At 39.7% G+C, this 21,019-nt stretch overlaps 1 protein-coding gene across 2 annotated transcripts; it reads right to left on the reverse strand.

Annotated features, from left to right (window-relative positions):
• Positions 1–702: 702 nt before the first annotated feature.
• LOC135891712 (regucalcin) lies at positions 703–20,440 on the reverse strand. 2 transcript variants are annotated; one of them, XM_065419352.1, is made up of 6 exons: positions 20,278–20,440; positions 13,200–13,382; positions 11,857–12,072; positions 10,079–10,210; positions 2,142–2,296; positions 703–753 (listed from the first exon to the last, which is right to left on the reverse strand). In XM_065419352.1, the coding sequence occupies exons 1-6, from the start codon at positions 20,438–20,440 to the stop codon at positions 703–705; spliced, it is 900 nt and encodes a 299-aa protein (XP_065275424.1). The 2 variants fall into 2 exon arrangements, with proteins under 2 accessions (XP_065275424.1, XP_065275432.1); XM_065419360.1 differs by lacking the exon at positions 11,857–12,072.
• Positions 20,441–21,019: the final 579 nt, after the last annotated feature.

The raw sequence follows: 21,019 nt of genomic DNA on the forward strand, positions 1-21,019 counted from the left end.
GGCAGGTGGCTGGGGGACCCTGCAGCTCCCAGCTGCAGCGGGCGACCCCCATGAACGCCCAGCCACCTCAGGAGTGAGGAGACCCGCAGCTGCCCAGCCCTAGGGGCAGGAGGACCCTGTAGTTCCCACTCCCCACAACAGTGGGGGACCCCAGAGCTCCCACTGACCGCAGCAATGGGGGACCCGGGAGCCCCAGCAGCAGTGGATGCTGAACCTGCCTCCCCATTTTGTCAGGGATATTTTTAGTGAAAGTCAGAGACAGGTCACAGGCTGCTGGGAATTTTTGTTTATTGCCCACGACTTGTCCCTGATTTTTACTAAAAATATCCCTGACAGAAACTACAAGCTACAAATAGAAAGGGGATGGTAGAGCAAACAATATGAAAAAAATGTGTTAAAGGCAAAAAAAGTACCACTGTTCAAGTTATATTCCAAAGTTTATTAAGATGAGAGTGATTTTAGTGTTATAGAAAATTACAGGAGTTAAAGTTACACAGGAGTCCAAGAAAATAAAGAATTTTGAAAAAATTTGATGCATTTCAAAAGTTGCCTCATTTATCCGTTTCTGCCAGAAGTCTACCCACAGAGCTGTGGTTTCAAATGCAGGAGATGCAGAATTCCAGCTAAAATACTTCTTTAATATGTTTCTTGCTTAAGCTGTTCCTGCTTTTGGAGGTGTACTTTGTTCTGAAGAGTGAATATTTAACCTGCAAATGAATGCGGTGGGATTCCTTTCACCCCAAGTCCAGTTATCTATTTAAAAATAAGGGAGAGAGACAGAAGATAATTGTGATGATTCATGTATCTTTCCACAGAGTAATTTGTTTTAGGACTGCGACCAACTTGATATCCTGCAATTTTCTACATTACAGCCCATCACCAGATATTAATTTCAACCCACTGCTGTTTCCAAAGAACTGTAATATCTAAGCCATGGTCCATTCTCCAGACAACCCTCTTTCAAACACACTTGGGCCTCAATCCTACAATTGATTGTGTACAGCTACAGGGGTGTGCCTGCATGCAGTTAATTGCAGGATCAGGGCTTTAAATCCACAAGGTCTGTGCAACAGGCTGGCCTGCCCCTATAAAAGCCAGGAGGCCTGGGGCTAGCCAACCCTGTTCAATCAGCCCTGCCTGTGCAACAATTAGCTGCCTGCCAGGATAAGGACTAATTGAGTCAGGGGACAAGGCTGAAACACCTGGGACCCATAAAAGGACTGAGAAAACTCAGTCTGGGGAAGGAACCACAGGGAGCAAGATGGGCTCCTGTGAAAGGCCCTGAAGTAGGGTCTGGAAGAAACAAGAGATTCAGCCCTCTATCCTAGGGCAGGGAAGACTGAAAGGTAGCCCAGAGGGGCTGAGTCTGTGAGGGGGGCTCCAGGGAAAGCAGCCTGGGAGTCAGTGCTCTATCCCAGAGCAGAGAGACTTAAAGGTGGTCCAGAAGGGACTGGGAACTGAGCCCAGAGGATAGGCCGAAGAGGAGCCCAAGCAGGGCAAAAGAACTTTGTTTGGGCTTCCGTTTCGCCAGAAGGGGGCTGAACTCAGAGTGACCCAGCTGGAGAGCTGAGTCACATGAATCTCTGGGAGAAACAGAAAACTTAGGGGAGAGACAATTGAGACAGGAGGCACATGCAGCACCACACTTGGTGAGCAGAGGGCACTACAAGGCATGTGTGCCCTATGCCAGTCACCAATTAAAAAAAAAAAAAAAAAAAAAAAAAAAAACTAGCAAACTAAGTTATAAATAACTGTTTGGTAGATAACACATTGTCTCCTACTTTGTCTCTGATTAAAACAAAAATTCTCTACAAGTTTTTGCCCTGCTAACGTTGGGAATTTTTTTTTTTTTTTTTTTTTTTTTTAAAGTAGAGGGTTTTTGGTACAGAAAAAGCTAATGTCTTGTACAATCATCAATGTCAGTATTATTACAAGTTTAGAACCAGTCTACGATATAAACATGAAAAGACTAGCAATTTTCTAAATACAGCAGTAGGGACCAAAAAACTAAAAGTCAAAAAACCAAGAACAATAGTTTTAAGTGATATGGTATGTTCAGACTGACCTCCACCTGACTTCAAATCAAAATGCATAAGAAAATTCTTTCTGGCCTTTTAACAGAAAGGAAATAATTTAATCACCTTGAAAATACCACCAGCCTGTGGTTGCCGTGAAAACGATTCATCATCCATTCCTTGACAGGCAGAAGTCACATACATTTCTGAATAATCCTTTCCACCAAAGCAGCAGGAAGTTGTCTTGTCAACAGGTAGCTTCACAGTCTGGATTCTTTTTCCTGGAGGGGGAAAAAATAGCTTTTTGTTGGTTTATTTTCTACAAAGAATTTAACAAAATTGCCAGTAACCAGCACAGAACCTATGTTGCACAGAAATACAGGGTTTGGGGTGGAGGGAAAAGGGGGAGACTCGTGTAATTTAGCAGGCTGAGTGTGAGGTTGGGAAGAATTCTGAGTTCCATTCTTGATTCTGTCACTTACTCCCAGTATAGCCTTTGGCAAGTCACTTAATCTCTGTTTCCATAAATGGGGCCTGATCCAAAGCATACTGAAGTCAGTAGGTGTCTTTTTCCATTGTGTTAATAAATATTAGCCTTTCATTATTTTTGTATGTTAAACTCTCATAATTCTGTTATCTGTCACCCAAAATCCTTTTTATATTGTGTGCCTATAAATGCAGTCCCCTGTACCTATGAAGGTGAAAAATTGTATCCTTAAACTGAACTTAGTATGTGAGCAACGCTCAGGAATGTATCTAATTAAATATTGGGATGTACCTAATTATTCCCTGAATCTCTCTGTCAGAGAGTCCAGATGACCAGGAAGGTATCCCTCAAAATTAATGAAGGGACCCTACAGAAGTAAATGTTATAATAAATAAGACTGGGTACTTGATAAGGGGTGCTTATGATCCAATTAAGTTCTGTGATTGGTAAGAGGTATTTGTTATTGCAGATGTTTCTGTAATGAATGAAATAATGGCCCCTTGAAAGATGTTTTAAGTTTTAACTCATTAGCAACTACCTGTGGCCACAGCTGTCAGTAATAATGACTGGGTCAAAAGTCCCTTTGGGTTATCAATCAAGACTGAGATACTTATATAAATGTCTTTTTATGGTAAGAGGTAAACTGAGATATCAAACTGTACACATTGTGGGAAAGTAGTTTTTCACTCCAAAAGGAATTTCTTTTTCTTACACCCTACAAAAGGAAAGATTCTGGGAGTTAGATTGCAAATGGAAACTGCCAGCATTCCACCACTTACAGGGGGGGGGGGGGAAGAGAACAGGGTGTCAGCTATTCACCATTCACAAAGACTGGTAAAGTAAACTTTGCTTCTGTATTCTGCATAGTGCTGTATTAATCTTTGATAATCTTTAAATAATTCCATCTGAGCCTGTTATTTTGACATCCTGTATTATTATTAAATTCAAACATGCAACAATAGGCTTCAATGGGCTTTGGATCAGCCCCACATAAAACAGGGATGATAATGCTTATCTGAACTTTGTAAAACACTCAGATGTCTATATAATTATTACAGAGACTCAGGATACTGACATACCAGTGGTCCATTTAGCCCAAGTATACTGTTTCTGGCAGTGGCCAGTACCAGATGCTTCAAAAGAAGTTTCAAAAAACTTCATAACGAACATGTATCCAGGGGGAAATTCTTTTTAATTTCAGGCAGTAAGTACTTGTCTTAGGCCCTGAATCATGAGGGTTTATACCCATTACATATTTTATCCTATTTATCATATAGATATTTCATACTTTTCTTGAATTCTGCTAAGGTCTTGTGTTTTCTTTAAATACATTTCCTCTCTCTCTCTCCCCCTCCTTTATGTTGGTAATCCTTGCAGACAGAAACAATGTAATGATGTATTGAAAGTTTAAAATACCACATTTTATGGTGAAATACTACAGGAGTGAAAACTCCTAGCTCCACTGTAGTCAAAAGGAGTTTTGCCATGACTTCACCAGGCCAAGATTTCACCGTTGTGTTTTAAATAAACAGATAATTTTGTTTACTATTTTAGTTGCCAACAAAGCATTTTTGCCTCACCCCACGAGCTACTCTTATTTCCTTTTCTAAATGAAGTACCAGCACAAACAACAATGGTTACTTGGTCCATGTTTGATAATCAAGTCCTTAAATGAGATTTCAAAAAAGGATGAGTGAGATTTTTCCATGTCTCATTGAAACACTTTGCAAATTTCTTGTCACAAGAGTTAGATGCATTTAAAAAACTACCTTAAAATTAATCCCACAAAGATAAATCTGCTTCACTAATGGACAAAAAAAGATTCCCGTGTATATTCTGAATAGTCCACATGGTTTGAGAAGCATCTTGGGCTCCCTGCATCTATATAATAAATAGCATCTTACATTTTTACAATACCTAAAATAAACTGAAAACTGAGGGCATGTCTACACATCCCCACAGTTCAACTACGGGGGTGTGAAATGCAGCACACTCTACTGTGCTGCGCTGTAACTGCAAGTGCAAACTAAAGGTTCCTGTTTTGTCTGAACTATGCAAACTAGATATCTTTTGGTTTGCGCTTGCATATACTATAATCCCAAGGGCCACCTGACCACTATGTAATCCAGTTATCTCCAAAAATTGCTTAAAAAAAAGGATGCCAAATAAACAAGTTTCCTTGTCTATCCACCCCCACACCCAATGCTCCCAAATCCAAATTTCACTGAATAATACCTGAAAATCCCCTTTCTAAAAATGTGTCATCTTCACCTTAGCTGAATTGTTTCATGATTTTTTTCTGCCACTGGCTAAAAATGAAGCCATAGACCTTTTTATCAGCCAGTTTGCAAATAAAAAGCCATCAAGTGGCCATTAACCACCCAAACCATAGAAGCGAAAGACATCTTTGCTTAGTCCAAACCGACAAAGGTGAGAATATTAGTAATCAAAAATAAACTAAGTGATAGGTACAGACTAAATATATCAAGTTAAATCCCTGGACTTTCAAATGTGTAGTCTGAATAAGACAGTAACACCATACTCCTTTCACTGAGAAGGACAAGTAGTGGGGAGCATCTATTCAAATAAAGACAGCAAGAAAACGAAACTCTACAATGGAGTAAAAAACCCTCAGAACAAAAACCCAACCACACACAAACATATTGTCAAGTGTCAAATGTCCAAGCCCACATCAGCCAAGTACATTTTGACTCCAGTTCTCTATTGACCTAAACGCCCTATAACTTTCTCCAGAGAAGAAAAACATAGGAATTGCCACTCTAGATCAGAGTGGCAGCTAGTCTGATATCCTAGCAATGCATAGCAATGCACAGCACCGGATACTTCAGAAGAAAGTGCAAGAAATACTATAATGGATAATTGTGGAATAACCTACCAAAAGGAGATGTTTCTTCCTAAAACCCATCAGTTAGTGGTTTCCTTATGCTCTTACATGTGAGGATTTATTCTCCTTATCTATATAAATGTTTAATCCATTCTGCTCTTGGACTCAATTCTATCTCATGCCAGTGAGTTCTACAGGTTGTGTTTAGGTAGCTTTTCTCAGCTTTCAATATGTTACTTTCCATTTTCATTGAAAATCCCTTGTACTTGTGTTATAAGAAAGGGTAAATAGGAGCAGCCAACTTACTTTTTCTATACCAGTCATTGTTTTGTACACCTCTACCATGACCCCTCTTATTCATCCCTTCAGTAAACAACCCCAAACTTTCAATCTCTTCATTACTTTTAATTGTCTTCATCACCCATCACTGAATGGTTTTTACTTCTGCTATTTTTAACAGAAGAGAATACAGTATTTCACGTGTGTGCCAATGATTTTTATTAACATTTTCAGTATTATTTTCTATTCTATTTCCTGTGCCTTCACATTCTGTTTGCATTTTTGACAGCTATTGTGCATTAGACAGAGAGGTTTTCATGGAGCTGTCCACAATAATGCTCAGGTCTTCTTCCTAAGTAGTCAGTTAATTTAGAATCAAGCAATATGTATAGACAAATTGTGCAATTAAAATATTCCTTTAAAATACGTACTACCTTGTCTCTGTCAAAATAGAATTTCATAGGCCTTCCTGCTGCCCGTTCACTTAGCTTTGTTAGGTCTCTCTGTAGTTCCTTACAGTCTTTTCTGAGCTTGACTTAACTTAATCATACCTCTCATACCAAGTCCCAAATGTGGGAAGTTACATGTGACAAAGATTCAAAATGAGGGAGGCAAATACCTGAGTGTGCACATACGAATTATTCATGCTGGAAAGTTAAAATGCTGTGGGACTCTTTAAAGAACTTTATAACCTCTGTTCCATGATTCTATATTTATGGTATAAATAATTTAAACAATAAAAGTGAGTGGAACATAGGTAACCTTTGTACATGTGTCAAAATGGGGCACTATCTAAATAAATTTGTGTCATCAGTCATTTTCGTCACTTCACTGCTTACCCCTTCTTCCAGACCATTTACCAATATGGTAACTCCTCACTTAAAGTCATCCCGGTTAACGTTGTTGATCAATTCGAGAACATGCTCATTTAAAGTTGCGCAATGCTCCCTTATAACATTGTTTGGAAGCTGCTCGCTTTGTCCACTGCTTGCAGAAAGAGCAGCCCATTGGAGCTAGCTGGTGGGGCCTTGGAACCAGGGTGGACCGGCAGCCCCCCATTAGCTCCCCGCTACCCTAAGTTCTCTGTGCAGCAGCCACCCAGCAGGCTATCAATTGCTGGCAGTTCAGCTGTCCCTCCCCCACTGCCATGTGTTGCTCCTGCCCTCTGCCTTGGAGCTGTTCCCTGGAGCCTCCTGCTTGCTGTGCAGGGGGGGAAAGAGGGAGCTAATGTCAGGGTGTCCCCCTCCCCCCGCTCCAGCACCCCATCTCCACAGAGCGGGGGTGGGACACGACAGGGCTCAGAATGGAGGGAACCTGCTGGCAGCAGCTGCTGTCTCAACTTGCTGATCTACTTAAAAGACATTGTACTTACAGTGGGGTCAGCGTACTTAAAGGGGCAATGAATATCTTTCTCTCTCTGACACACGGTGTGTGTCTCTGTCTCTTGGGAACAAACCATCCTGATGTGCAGAAAGAATAGCAAATACGGCAGGCAACCAGCTTGGCTTAACCGTGAAATCTTTGGTGCGCTTAAACTCAAAAAGGAAGCTTACAAGAAGTGGAAATTTGGACAGATGACTAGGGAGGAGTATAAAAATATTGCTAGAGCATTCAGGGGTATAATCAGGAAGGCCAAGGCACAATTGGAGTTGCAGCTAGCAAGGGATGTGAAGGGTGACAAGAAGAGTTTCTACAGGTATGTTAGCAACAAGAAGGTGGTCAGAGAAAGTGTGGGACACTTACTGAATGGGGGAGGCAAGATAGTGATAGATGATGTGGAAAAGGCGAAGTACTCAATGCTTTGTTTGCCTCAGTCTTCACAGACAAGGGCAGCTCCCAGACTGCTGCACTGGGCAACACAGCATGGGGAGTAGGTGAGCAGCCCTCAGTGGTGAAATAACAGGTTAAAGACTATTTAGAAAAGCTGGACGTGCACAAGTCCATGGGTCCAGATTTAATGCATCCAAGGGTGCTGAGGAAGTTGGCTGATGTGATTGCAGAGCCACTGGCCATTATCTTTGAAAATTCGTGGCGATCGGGGGAGGTCCCGGATGATTGGAAAAAGGCAAATATAGTGCCCATATTTAAAAAAGGGGAAAAAAGAGAACCCGGGGAACTACAGACCAGTCAGCGTCACTTCAGTCCCCAGCAAAATCATGGAGCAGGTCCTCAAGGAATCCATTTTGAAGCACTTGGAGGAGAGGAAAGTGATCAGGAACAGTCAACATGGACTCACCAAGGGCAAGTCATGCCTGACCAACCTGATTGCCTTCTATGATGAGATAACTGGCTCTGTGGATATGGGAAAAGCGGTGGATGTGATATATCTTGACTTTAGCAGAGCTTTTGATACGGTCTCCCACATTATTCTTACCAACAAGTTAAAAAAGTATGGATTGGATGAATGGACTATAAGGTGGATAGAAAGCTGGCTAGATTGTCGGGCTCAACGGGTAGTGATCAACGGCTCGATGTCTAGTTGGCAGCCGGTATCAAGTGGAGTGTCCCAGGGGTCAGTCCGGGGGCCGGTTTTGTTCAACATCTTTATTAATGATGATCTGGATGATGGGATTAATTGCACCCTCAGCAAATTCGCAGATGACACTAAGCTGGGGAGAGAGGTAGATATGATGGAGGGTAAGGATAGGGTCCAGAGTGACCTAGACAAATTGGAGGATTGGGCCAAAAGAAATCTGATGAAGTTCAACAAGGACAAGTGCAGAGTTCTGCACTTAGGAAGGAAGAATCCCATGCACTGTTACAGACTAGGGACTGACTGGCTAAGCAGCAGTTCTAGAGAAAAGGACCTGGGGATTACGGTGGATGAAAAGCTGGATATGAGTCAGCAGTGTGCCCTTGTCGCCAAGAAGGCCAATGGTATATTGGGCTGTATTAGTAGGAGCATTGCCAGCAGATCGGGCAAAGTGATTATTCCCCTCTATTCGGCACTGGTGAGGCCACACCTGGAGTACTGCATCCAGTTTTGGTCCCCCCACTACAGAAGGGATGTGGACAAATTGGAGAGAGTCCAGTGGAGGGCAACGTAAATGATTAGGGGGCTGGGGCACATGACTTACGAGGAGAGGCTGAGGGAACTGGGGTTATTTAGTCTGCAGAAGAGAAGAGTGAGGGGGGATTTGATAGCAGCCTTCAATTACCTGAAGGGGGGTTCCAGAGAGGATGGAGCTTGGCTGTTCTCAGTGGTGGCAGATGACAGAACAAGAAGCAATGGTCTCAAGTTGCAGTGGGGGAGGTCTAGGTTAGATATTAGGAAACACTATTTCACTAGGAGGGTGGTGAAGCACTGGAATGGGTTACCTAGGGAGGTGGTGGAATCTCTATCCTTAGAGGTTTTTAAGGCCCGGCTTGACAAAGCCTTGGCTGGGATGATTTAGTTGGTGTTGGTCCTGCTTTGAGCAGGGGATTGGACTGGATGACCTCTTGAGGTCTCTTCCAACCCTAATATTCTATAATTCTCTGCCATGCTGTCTCCCCTCCCTCCATTTGTGCTGCCTTGTAGAGTGTGAGGCTACATTAACATCAAGGTGTTAACCCTTGAGGGCTCAGCCGAGTGCTAGTTCATCATGTAGCAGCAAGGCATTTCCAGGGAAATATCCCACCCACTTCCATCCTCTGATTTCACCACCTCAACCAAGCTTCACAATCATCATTGCTGTGTACAGCATTAAATTGTTTAAAACTTATAGTGTGTGTGTGTGTGTGTGTGTACACACAAAAATACACACACACATATATATATATATATATCCAAAAAAAAAAAAAGTCGTCTTTTGTCTGGCGAAAAAAATTTCCCTGGAACTTAACCCCCCCGTTTACATTAATTCTTATGGGGAAATTGGATTCGCTTAACATAGTTTCCCTTAAAGTAGCATTTTTCAGGAACGTAACTACAACGTTAAGCGAGGAGTTACTGTATAGTAAAGACTGAAAAAAATGTAAGACTGCTAATTCAAACAAATGTAATAATCAACCAAAGGCCAACAAATGTGGGGAATTATAGAAACAGTTCAGCTACACTACCATCTAATGGCCAAGCTGGAAAAATACTTGAGCAGCTTCTATTACTTAATGAATATGTAAAACCCATCTCAAACCCATCAAGTTTCGTTGCTATCAGAACTCTTCAGTGGGTACACATTTTTATATGTTTAGCAGAAGCTAGCATGCTGATCACAAAGATTACATATCCATGACAAGACTAAACTTTTCATTTAAAGTTCTTCCTCTTAAATCATCCCACATCATTTTTTGTAGCCATTATCAAAGAAGATGTAAATATATTTACAAAATTCGTGTTGGAATGAGCATTTAACATAAGAGCTGTTCATCCACAGTAGATGAGCACAAACACACTTCCAGAAAAGCACATTATCCAACTACCCCTTAGCTTATTTTATGCAAAATTTCAGTTCATCCTCTGTGAGGACTTACCTGTCTCAGGGTCTAGACGGATCACTCTCCCTCCATCATAACAGGCTACCCAGAGTTTGCCTTCTGTATCAATACACATTCCATCAGGGATGCTTTCTTCCTTTTCTAGCTTGTATATACTCCTGCGATTGGCTGCAAAAGGAAATCAACGGGCATCGTACACTAAGTGAGATATTAAGTTATTGTGAGTTAACATTTTCCTAAGTCATACTCCTAGAAATAGCTAAGAAGGATGATTTTCTAATGCTGCACTGAATCCAGCTCCCTGCACTCTTGCAGATGAGAGAGTATATAAGATCAGTTTGTTTCTGCAGATGGTTATTATTCAGCTTGACAGCCTGCAAGTCAGTCTGACTGTCAAAAACACAACAATTATTTTTGGTGCTCTCTTCTGATGTGTCAACCATATTTTTCCCCCTAACTATAAATTAGGGAACTATTGAATATATTATAGGAATTAATAATTTGTGTATTCCAAATTTGACTCTTTTCCATCTGTACAATATTTTATAAGCTGTCTGGGCCATTTCATACATGGATTTTTTCAATCAAACTGAGAACTGGAGCCATCTCAAGAAAGAGATTCCCAGAACACACCACCAATTGTTCCAACACAAAGCTGACATTCAAAATATATAAAATTAACAAAGTTGGGAAAACCATGAACTCAAAGAGACACTGTCAATTTTAAAAAAAATTGCACTTTATATGAACATTTTACCACCCACTATTATTACAAGATATTAACAAAAGAAAATCCAACTGTTCTAGTTTGTTTATTCTGCGTTTTGACAATTGACTGTCAGAGTCAGTTTGTTCGTAGGTTTCCTTTTCCTGCGTGGGGCTTTCTAAAATAGAAAAATGTGATTGTAAACCTCCAATATGGCAATGGGAGTTGGAGCAGACATCGTACCTAAAACTACTTTAAACTCAATTTTAAAACTGACCAGATTTCAAACTGATGGCGTCCCTTTAAACCGAATTATTATGGCTCATGTCACTTTAAATCAAATTGTTAGAGTCCAAGTTGGTGGAGTTTTTCCATTTACCCACGCCTGTGAAAAGACCTTAAGGTTGTGGTGTTGGATTTTTGTTGTTGTTGTTTTTTTCCCCATAAATGGGGGAAGATGATGTTTGAGTTACTACTTTTCAGTGGTTGGTTGGCTCTCTAGGATCTTCTTCAGTTAGGGATTTCCATTTAAAAACAATATGAATGCACACACTATAAAAGCGTAGCACGTTTTATACTTTGAAAAGATGCACTACAAACTTCTCTGCTAATTCACCTACTGTTTCATAATAATAGACAGCATAGCCACTGGAGTATAATGAGGCAAAAATGCTTCACACTTGATAACACAGGAACATTAGAAGTGAATTGTGAGTGTATAATCAATGAATGTACAATTTACAGGCTCAGCATAGATGGCAATGGATAAAATGAATTTTAACAATTATTCCAGGTCAATTATTTGAACCCCGATATATAATGCAATAATGTCCTAATGTGAACCAACCCATCTAATTACTCTGAGCCGGGAACCTTCTTAGATGAGCTGTTTTTTTAACCCGGTTTCTGCTAACTTGTTTTAAACAGAGTTTTGATGTCCAGCATGGATGAAACCAAACCACATTTAACCTAACTCAAAAAATAATGTTCTAGGACCACCGGCGTAAGTAGGGCCTGGGTCACAATTGATTTTTTGCTTAATAGTTGAAAGAAAAAACTGCACAGAAAATAACTTTAAAATATTTTAGCATAAGAAAAGAATTCGTACAAATTTTTCCTGTTTGCAGGTCATAATCAAAGGCATCCACAGAGTAGGACAGGCTATCAATGTAAAAGAAAGTCTTGTGATCCAGTGACCAATCCAAGCCATTAGAGATGTCCACCTGATCAAAGTGCTTCACTACAGAATGATCAGGGAAGAGTGTATACAGAGCACCTTGGTGTCTCTCTAGCACAGCAGGTCGAATCTCCTCAGCCATGGTACCTACAAGAATGAGAGGGTCATTCATTAGAAAGCACAGCTCCACAGAAATCAAATGCACTCCTTATACCACATCGCTCGCCCGCACCGCTTCCCGCCGCCCCCATTGGCCTGGGACGGCGAACCGCGGCCAGTGGGGGCCGCGATCGGCCGAACCTGCCGTGTCAGCAGGTAAATAAACTAGCCCGCCCCACTAGGGTGCTTACCCTGGCGAGCCGCATGCCAAACGTTGCCTACCCCTGCCTTATACAGTGGCGATGACTGCCTCGGACATAAAACTTCCCTCTAACTTTGACTAGGTTTTCTCCTTAAAACATTCAAAAAAGAGATTTAGTTAAAACCAAAAGGGAGAAGGCAAATTTGATTGTGTGCATTTAACAGAAGATGACAAATAAAATTAAAGATTTTTTTTTTTTAATTGCGGTTGCAAAGGAGTTGAAGGCAATCGTGCTAGCATTGTTAATTATCTAGTGTTTTCAAACATTAAGATGGTCATCACAATTTAATGCCCTTCCCCCCGAAAAACCCAAAAACATAGGAAAAAATTGCACTAACTTTAGAATCAGGGCTACAGAAGTCTCAAAATCTTAAATGACAAGTTATGCCACAAATATAGAGATAATTTTGGGGTTGTTCGGTAAGAGAAAATTAATATACATTTGAAATTTCAAGGTTTAACTTCAGACACATTCTCCCTGTTTTGAAAACACTTTGCTGTATGCTTACATTGTTTTTACAAATATCTATATTCAGTGTATGGGAAACAAACAATAACTTGGCATGGCAAGTTTTCCACTGTAAACATATTTGCATTGGTATTTTCCAAGTGCATTCAAAACAAGTCATGCATGCCAACATCTGAGACAAGAAAATAATTTTTATACTAAGCAAGTTCTAAATAAGAACTTCCCTTAAAAAAAAAAAAAAAAAACTAATAGAATAGTGCTCTGGGGTGATACATTTTGAAAAGTGGATTAAATCAACATTGCATTTTAGAATTAGATTTGGAAGTAAGAAGACTACCACAACTTGAACAGACACTTCGTGCATCTGCCAGGGTTCTTTACAAATTGTCCCTAAAATCTTAGGAAAAAATTACTGAAGAGGACTGGGAACTATGTCCAGCATACCTGCAAAAAACCTCCCTGCAGGGTCCACTTTCCCATCATTGAATCTGTTGTTTGGTTTATCCTTGTCAACGTGAACAATGGTGGTTACTGACTGGTCTTTCCATTTTAAAGCAGCAAACCTGGTTCCTAGGGTAACAACATAATCCCCAGATTTCCGAAGGGCTACGCTGCTAACAGGAGCATCTAGAGACAACATAAGAAAACGGGGGTGAGGGGAGAAGTAAAATACTATAACTGTAGATAAAAGTGATCAGCCACCTGTAACCAACATATGATTGCTCATCACATTCATAACCAAGGTTAACAAATATTTCATTCATATCCATATGCTATTTTTCTATTTGTAATGTTTTTGGCCAAGTACTGCTCAAGAACAAGCACGAATAATAATTGATAATTAATCTCACTTTAATTAATCTGGGCTTTCCTGGATGACATGGTCCATCTATCATTCACGAGCCAAGTAGCATTTATCACGACACACAAGAAGCTTGTATTGTATGTACATGCTTGTGCACACTTATGGAATTCCATTAGTGAGAACTATGAACTAATATTGCACACACAAAAGTATTCAAATTATATATTGAATTAATTTATAGACTGCAAGCTCCTTGGGGAAGGCATCATATTGTCCTGTATAGATATAGAAGTACCTAGCAAGGAAGGATAATTCAATGGTTAGGGCACTAGCCTCGGTCTTGAGTAACCTGGGTTCAACTCCCTGCCTTGGCACAGACTTCCTGTGTGACCCTGAGCAAGTCATCCCCTCTCTCTGTGCCTCAGTTCTGTACGGTGCTGTACAATGGGGATAATAGTACTTATCTCACCAGGGTGTTGTGAAGATAAATGCATTACAGATTGTAGTGCTAAGAATCTACGGTATCGATAAACTAGCAGGGCCTTTGGGGGCTACTGCAATACTGCTAATACTATTATTATTATTATTGTTTTTTTATATTGCAGTAGATCCTAGAAGCCCCAGTCCTGAACAGGACCCCATTGTGCTAGGCACAGAACAAAAAGCTTATATGGAAAACGAAGAGTTGATCAGATATGCTATAACAGGGATTGGCAACGTTTGGCACATGGCCCGCCAGGGTAAGCCCCCTGGCGGGCCGGGCCAGTTTGTTTACCTGCCGCGTCCACAGGTTCGGCCGATCGCGGCTCCCACTGGCCACGGTTCGCTGCTCCAGGCCAATGGGGGTGGCGGAAAGTGGAGGACAGCACATCCCTCAGCCCGCGCCGCTTCCTGCAGCCCCCATTGGCCTGGAGCGGTGAACCGCGACCAATGGGAGCCGTGATTGGCCGAACCTGTGGATGCGGCGGGTAAACAAACCGGCCTGGCCCGCCAAGGGGCTTACCCTGGTGGGCCACGTGCCAAACATTGCCAATCCCTGTGCTATAAATAAACAATCAGGATGCATAAAAATCAATTTTTTAAAATTACCTTTTTATTTCAATTTAAAAGATTTCTTTTAAAAATAAACCTGTTTAAAATTATAACAAACTATAATCTACTAAAATCACGTAAATTAATTATAAAAAGATAATATTCAAGAAGTACATATTCTCTGCTAAAGTTTTAAAAGAAAGTCAAACCACTGAACTAGTGAAAGTGGCTGACAGAGCACCTGGAACTAGAGTTCACTGAAGTGCTAAACCAGCTTTTGAGAGCAGTAGCCTCTTTTGCAGGTGCACAGAGAACATTTTCTTAATTTCAAATTTATTCAACTAGTTCAGCTCAATGACTAGCTCAGTCAAAGTTGAGAAACCGACCGGGAATTGAAATTTTCTTGAAAAAGCAAGAATGCTTGTTTTCCTCTTCCAATCTATGAATAAAAATCAGGTGTGAAAGAATGAAATCTACTAATTCTAAAATCTTGGAAGAATGTGGTGACCAAAAACAGTCACTTGAACTCAATAACGACAGATAATACTTCCTTTCTTTAATATAATGAGCTAGTTTTAAATGCAAAACATGTTTCGATAAACTTATTTTTTTATGTAAGTATCCAGTACATGTAAGGTAGTTTTATTTAACTAAAAACATTTAAAAATGCTGTTTTTGTGCACTTAACTGAATTCCAATTTCTATACAAATACAGCTTGACACAAATCATCAGTTAAAAAAAATCTAAGTAAATAAGAAATGAGCCATTCATCATTTTTTAACAATAAAAAAAAAAGGTAAAAATTAAGACTGTGAATAAATGCATGTTAAGCTATATAAATAATGTGTGCGCATATATAGTGTATCCTACTGATTGGCAAAAAGTACCAAATTATATCAACCACTGAGAATCATCCTTTCTTTAGGAACATAGCTAAAAAGTATAAATGCAAAACAAGATTAAAATCGATTATTTAAATAAGATTTCCCGGTTGTTGATTTTAAATCAGGGTTAAAATCATGATTTAAATTGCTTTGATTTAAACTCAATCCACCATGTTTACAGTAGTGTGAAACTGAGTTTACCAGAATAATAATTAAAAAAATAAATGTGCAAGGTAAGATATGTACTGAGTTTTCATTTACATTCTACAGCTAGTTGCTACTAAACTGATGGGCATGTTTAGATAGGTAAACATAATACAGTACATAAAAATAGATACACAAAATGAGAAGGCAAGGCAATTCAGATGCTCATTTTAAGAACTATTTCTGTAATAAGTTGGAAGTGTGACGGATTGGATCACAGAAACCCCCTTGGGAGCTGCCACCCGATGTGCAAAGACTACCCCTGCTTCTGTTTTCCCTGCCAGCTCAGGACTCCAGCACCCTGTCTTGCTGAATTAGACACTCCCGTCCACTTCAACACAGACCAAGGGTCTGAATCACTTGTCCTAAAGCTGCAAGTTTACCCAAAAACAGCTCACAGGAGTGTGCTTGTCTTTAGCACTCAGATGCCCAACTCCCAATGGGGTTTAAACCCAGATAAATCCGTTTTACCCTGCATAAAGCTTATGCAGAGTAAACTCATAAATTGTTCGCCCTCTATAACACTGATAGAGAGATATGCACAGTTGTTTGCTCCCCCAGGTATTAATACATACTCTGAGTAAATTATTAAATAAAAAGTGATTTTATTAAATACAGACAGTAGGATTTAAGTAGTTCCAAGTAGTAACAGACAGAACAAAGTAAGTCACAAGCAAAATAAAATAAAATGCACAAATCTATGCCTAATCAAACTAAATACAGATAATCTCACCCTCAGAGATGCTTCAGTAAGTTTTTCTCAGACTGGACACCTTCCAGGCCTGGGCACAATTCTTTCCCCTGGTACAGCTCTTGTTCCAGCTTAGGTGTTAGCTAGGGGATTCTCCATGATGGCTCCTCTCCATCTCTGTTCTCTTCCACCCCTTTATATATCTTTTGCATAAGGCGGGAACCCTTTGTCCCTCTGGGTTTCCACCCCCCCCTCACTGGAAAAGCACCAGGTTAAAGATGGATTCCAGTTCAGGTGACATGATCACTTGTCACTGCAAGACTTCATTACACACTTGCCAGCACACACATATACAGGGAGACTCACAGGTAAACAGCCATCTGCAGACAATGGGAGTCATCAAGATTCCAAACCATCATTAATGGCCCACACTTTACATAATTACAATAGGCCCTCAGAGTTACATTTTATAGTTCTAGTTTTAGATACAAGAGTGGTACATTTATACATATCAGATGATCATACTCAGTAGATTATAAGCTTTGTAATGATACCTTACAAGAGACCTTTTGCATGAAGCATATCCCAGTTACGTTACATTCACTTATTACCGTATTTTCTCTAAAACTATCCCAGTTACATTATATTGACTTATTATCAAGTTTTTATAAAACCATATAGACTGCACAACGTCACAGGAAGCTAACTGTGTGTGAGAACATCCAAATACTGTTACTATATTTAACTAAACTTAACATGATTTTTTGCCCATATTACTCCATATTATGCCCCCTACCCCAGAGCACTCGCGGCGCCCCCAGGCTGCTCTCTGCCCCAGAGCGCCCAAGATTTAGTCAGGGGTATATAGTACAAGTCATGGACAGGTCACGCCGGGGCTGGGAATTTTTGTTCACTGCCTGTGACCTGTCCATGACTTTTATTAAAAATACCCATGACTGAAACGTAGCCTTAATCGTGACACGGGATGACAGTTTAAGCTGTAAGTAAGCCTAAACTCACTGCTCCAATTTAATTTTACAAAAGAGAACACTTCATTATTATAAAACAGCAACTTGTGTTTACATGGCCTGAAATGGCTACAAACTCAGATTAAAGACGACTGGAGAAATTGTGTCACAAGCCTACCCTAGGAAGCTGGGGAAAAGAATGAGCTACTTACATAAAGAGAAATGTGGAACACAGACAGAAGCTAAAACGGGCCTGCAGCACAAAAAAAGCTCTCAAAAAACTTTAGAAAAACTAAGACAGCAAAAGGGATTCTCACCTCATTAGGCTATTCAACTGACATGATCTCCAGGACAACATGGAGCTTACAGCTAAACTCCACTAACTGTAACTAAGATGTTTTTAAAAATAGGTCAGGCTTAGAGATCTTAAGGCTGTTAGGGTTCTAATAAAGAGTCAGAGGTGAAAACCATAGAGTTCCTGTAAAAATACTTGAAGTGGAAAAATGACTAGATGTATAAAAAGGAGTTGCTATTGTGATGTTGCACTCCATATATTTTATGGAAATATGCTAATGAGTGTGAATATAATGTAACTGGAATATGCTTCGTGCAAAAGGTCTCTTGTAAGGTATCATTACAAAGCTTATAATCTACTGAGTGTGTTCGTCCTATTTGTATGAATGTATCATTCTTGTATCTGAAATTAGGAATATGAAATATAACTCAGATCCTATTGTAATTATGCAAAGTGTGGTGCATTAATGGTGGTTTAGACTCTTGATGGCTCCCACTGACTACGATGCCTCAGTTTACCTGCAAGCCTCCACTGCATACGTGCGGGCCAGTCCTGAAAGAAAGGAGGGGGGCTCACAGGACATGTGAACATGTCACATGATACTGGAATCCATCTTTAACCTGGTGCTTTTCCATTTAGAAGGAGGGGTGGGAACCCAGAGAGAGACAAAGGATTCCCACCTTGTGCCAAAGATATAAAAGGGGCTGGAACAGAACAAACTCGGTCCCAGTCATGAGAACACCCCTGCTTTTCACCTAATATGTCTGCTGGAATTAACAAGGGCTGTACCAGGGGAAAGGATTGGGCCCAGACTAGGAAGGAGTCTAGTCTGTGAAAGAAGCTTATTGGAACATCTCTGAGGGTGAGATTTACCTGTATTCAGTCTCTTAATGTATTAGGCTTAGACTCGTGTGTTTTGTTTCATTTTGCTTGGTAACTTACTTTGGTCTGTCTGTTATTACTTGGAACCACTTAAATCCTACTTTTTATACTTAATAAAATCACTTTTGTTTATTATTTAACCCAGAGTAAGTGATTAATACCTGGGGGAGCAAACAGCTGTGCATCTCTCTCTATCAGTGTTATAGAGGGCAGACAATTAAGTTGTTACCCAAGATGCAAAAACTGAATATAAAGTAACTAAGATAACTGCTGTACATAGAAATCTAAGCTTCATTCTCTCCATTAGATATTGTACCATTAGAACACAGAAAATATTAATGGAGTTTAGTCATATTGTAAAAAAAAAAAAAATTAGTAGGTGGCAGAGCTTTCCAGGGATTTAAGTAGAGCAGAGAATTAGCAAATGATCCCTGGTTATTTTATGCTCAACTGACCTATTAGGTACAATTACAGGTGATTAACAAGGAATTAACAAAAACAGAAAAGAAAATTTTAGTAGAAAGATCTTGTTTCTATAAAAGCCTACTATCTAGAAACAAAGTAAGGAAGAATAACCTTAACAGGTTATAGCCAGTAAAAGTTGGGATAAATATCGGACAAGAACTGGGAAGAAGCATAGAAACTAATCACCAAAAGGTCTTTTTATAGGATGTAAGAGAAATGCAATATAACATTTTGCACAAATTACTTCACAGTATAAATGAAATGCATGGGACTCAGGCATACGACTGGGCTGGCAGAGATGTGGAAACAGAAGCATAGATGCACACATTCTAATCACTCTCTGCTAGGAAAGTATATGGAAAAAATATCCAACATGACCAACAAGCATATACAGTACCAAGGAACGCTATACTAGTATAAAAGAATTAGAAGTGTCAGCAAAGGAGAACTCTATAACCTGTAAGATGCCAATTACTGCCTTTTGTCCAGTCCTCAAACCAGAAGGAAGACACTACTACCTTCAAGTTTAAATTAACTAACTACTAAATTTACGGGTATCTCAATTTACTGCTGATGGACAGACTAAGTTAACCAAACCTTTATGAACTGGAATCACTTTCTTACAATACAGACTCTTGATTAATAAAAAATTGTACAAAAAGGAAATCCTATTACTTAGAATTTTAAATTATCTATTCAAGTATGTTTTCATTCATACTAGACAGGTTAGATGATCTAAGTTTTATGCATGATGTTCACAAGTATATTACCTTGTTTTCACAATAATGAATGCTAGTGGCTTTTTGGAATGAATGTAAAGTTTATTAGATCTTGCAATTTAATGGTGCAGGATCAGAACCTATGTGGATACCATTTATGGTCTAAATAGATGGCCAAGGAAAATGGATTACAACTGGTACTACAAAATTCAAAAGACAGGAACAACTATATGTAACCAAATAGCAAAAACTTAATTATTAAATAAAACAAAACAGAAAAAAAATAATGCTTAGGACTGGGTCCAGTCAATCATGAGTTTACTGGTCTTCAAGATACACTCCAAAGCCCACTCCTTTTCTCCAAAGGAGCGTGGGCATGAATTGTAGTGAATATTCTTTCTTCCCCTAACACGAAATGACATGGAATTATTCAGTATTTATGCACTTCTAATTTCTTTATGCACATGAGTCTGAGCTTTATGGAAAGGCATATTTTATCAATCCAAAGAAAAAAAATGTACACTACAAAATTTACATTTTAGCAATCCATGGCATCTTTTAAAAGCAGCTTCTTACCCACAGAAACACTTTGCACTTGCTTGGTGAATGAATTCCATCGGCAAATCTTTTTACCACTTATATCCACATATATAAGTGAGCTTTCCTTTTCTTCCCAGACCGGAGATTCTCCAATTTTGCAATTCTCATTGACAACACATTCAATCTTAATGGAGGACATTTCCTGAGAGAAAAAGAATTCAAAATCAGCAAAGCAAAACATTAATGTGTAAAAGGAAATCAACTTGAAATCCAATTTAAAGCTGAAATGAAATTGAATGAAAAACAATATTAATGTTTATTTTTTCCCTTCATGCTGTGAACATGGCAGTGCAGGCTGCTCTCTAAAGAGAACCTTATCTACCTATTTTGGAGATTATCAAGTTGCTGCTATTCTTCCCTCATAGTAAGCAAATGAAGTAGACAGTGACTCCTGATCACCATCTGAAAATCAGGAGGCAGGGGAAAAAAAATCAACTTAACCCTGATTTTAGGTACTGAAGTCTCATAGAAGAGGTTTACCCTCAGGAAAATAGGACAGTTGCTGAAAAAGCAAATTAACTGGTAAAAGTGTGACTCTACCAAGGGTACAATCTGACTGATGGGTAGCTGCGTTCCCTCAATTCCCCAACCTGGGGTGCTTTTTAATTTTCACTGCTTTGCTGTGAGAGCGACCACTCCTGGTCTGCTCTCACACAGCCTCCTGCATGTAAATCACTCCCAAGGGTAGGGTATGAGTGCTATAGCCAGCCACTCCTGA

Source organism: Emys orbicularis, chromosome 1 (genome assembly GCF_028017835.1).
Source record: "Emys orbicularis isolate rEmyOrb1 chromosome 1, rEmyOrb1.hap1, whole genome shotgun sequence".
Taxonomy (NCBI): domain Eukaryota; kingdom Metazoa; phylum Chordata; order Testudines; family Emydidae; genus Emys; species Emys orbicularis.

Excerpts from the sequence above, each read along its gene's own strand:
- LOC135891712 (XM_065419352.1), bottom strand. The coding sequence starts at position 20,440 with ATGTCCTCCATTAAGATTGAATGTGTTGTCAATGAGAATTGCAAAATT. Across the intron at positions 13,383-20,277 it reads AGTGCAAAGTGTTTCTGTGG|ATGCTCCTGTTAGCAGCGTA; the intron begins GTAAGAAGCTGC and ends TGTTGTCTCTAG. Across the intron at positions 10,211-11,856 it reads CCTGCAAACAGGAAAAATTT|CCAATCGCAGGAGTATATAC; the intron begins GTACGAATTCTT and ends TTCCTTTTGCAG.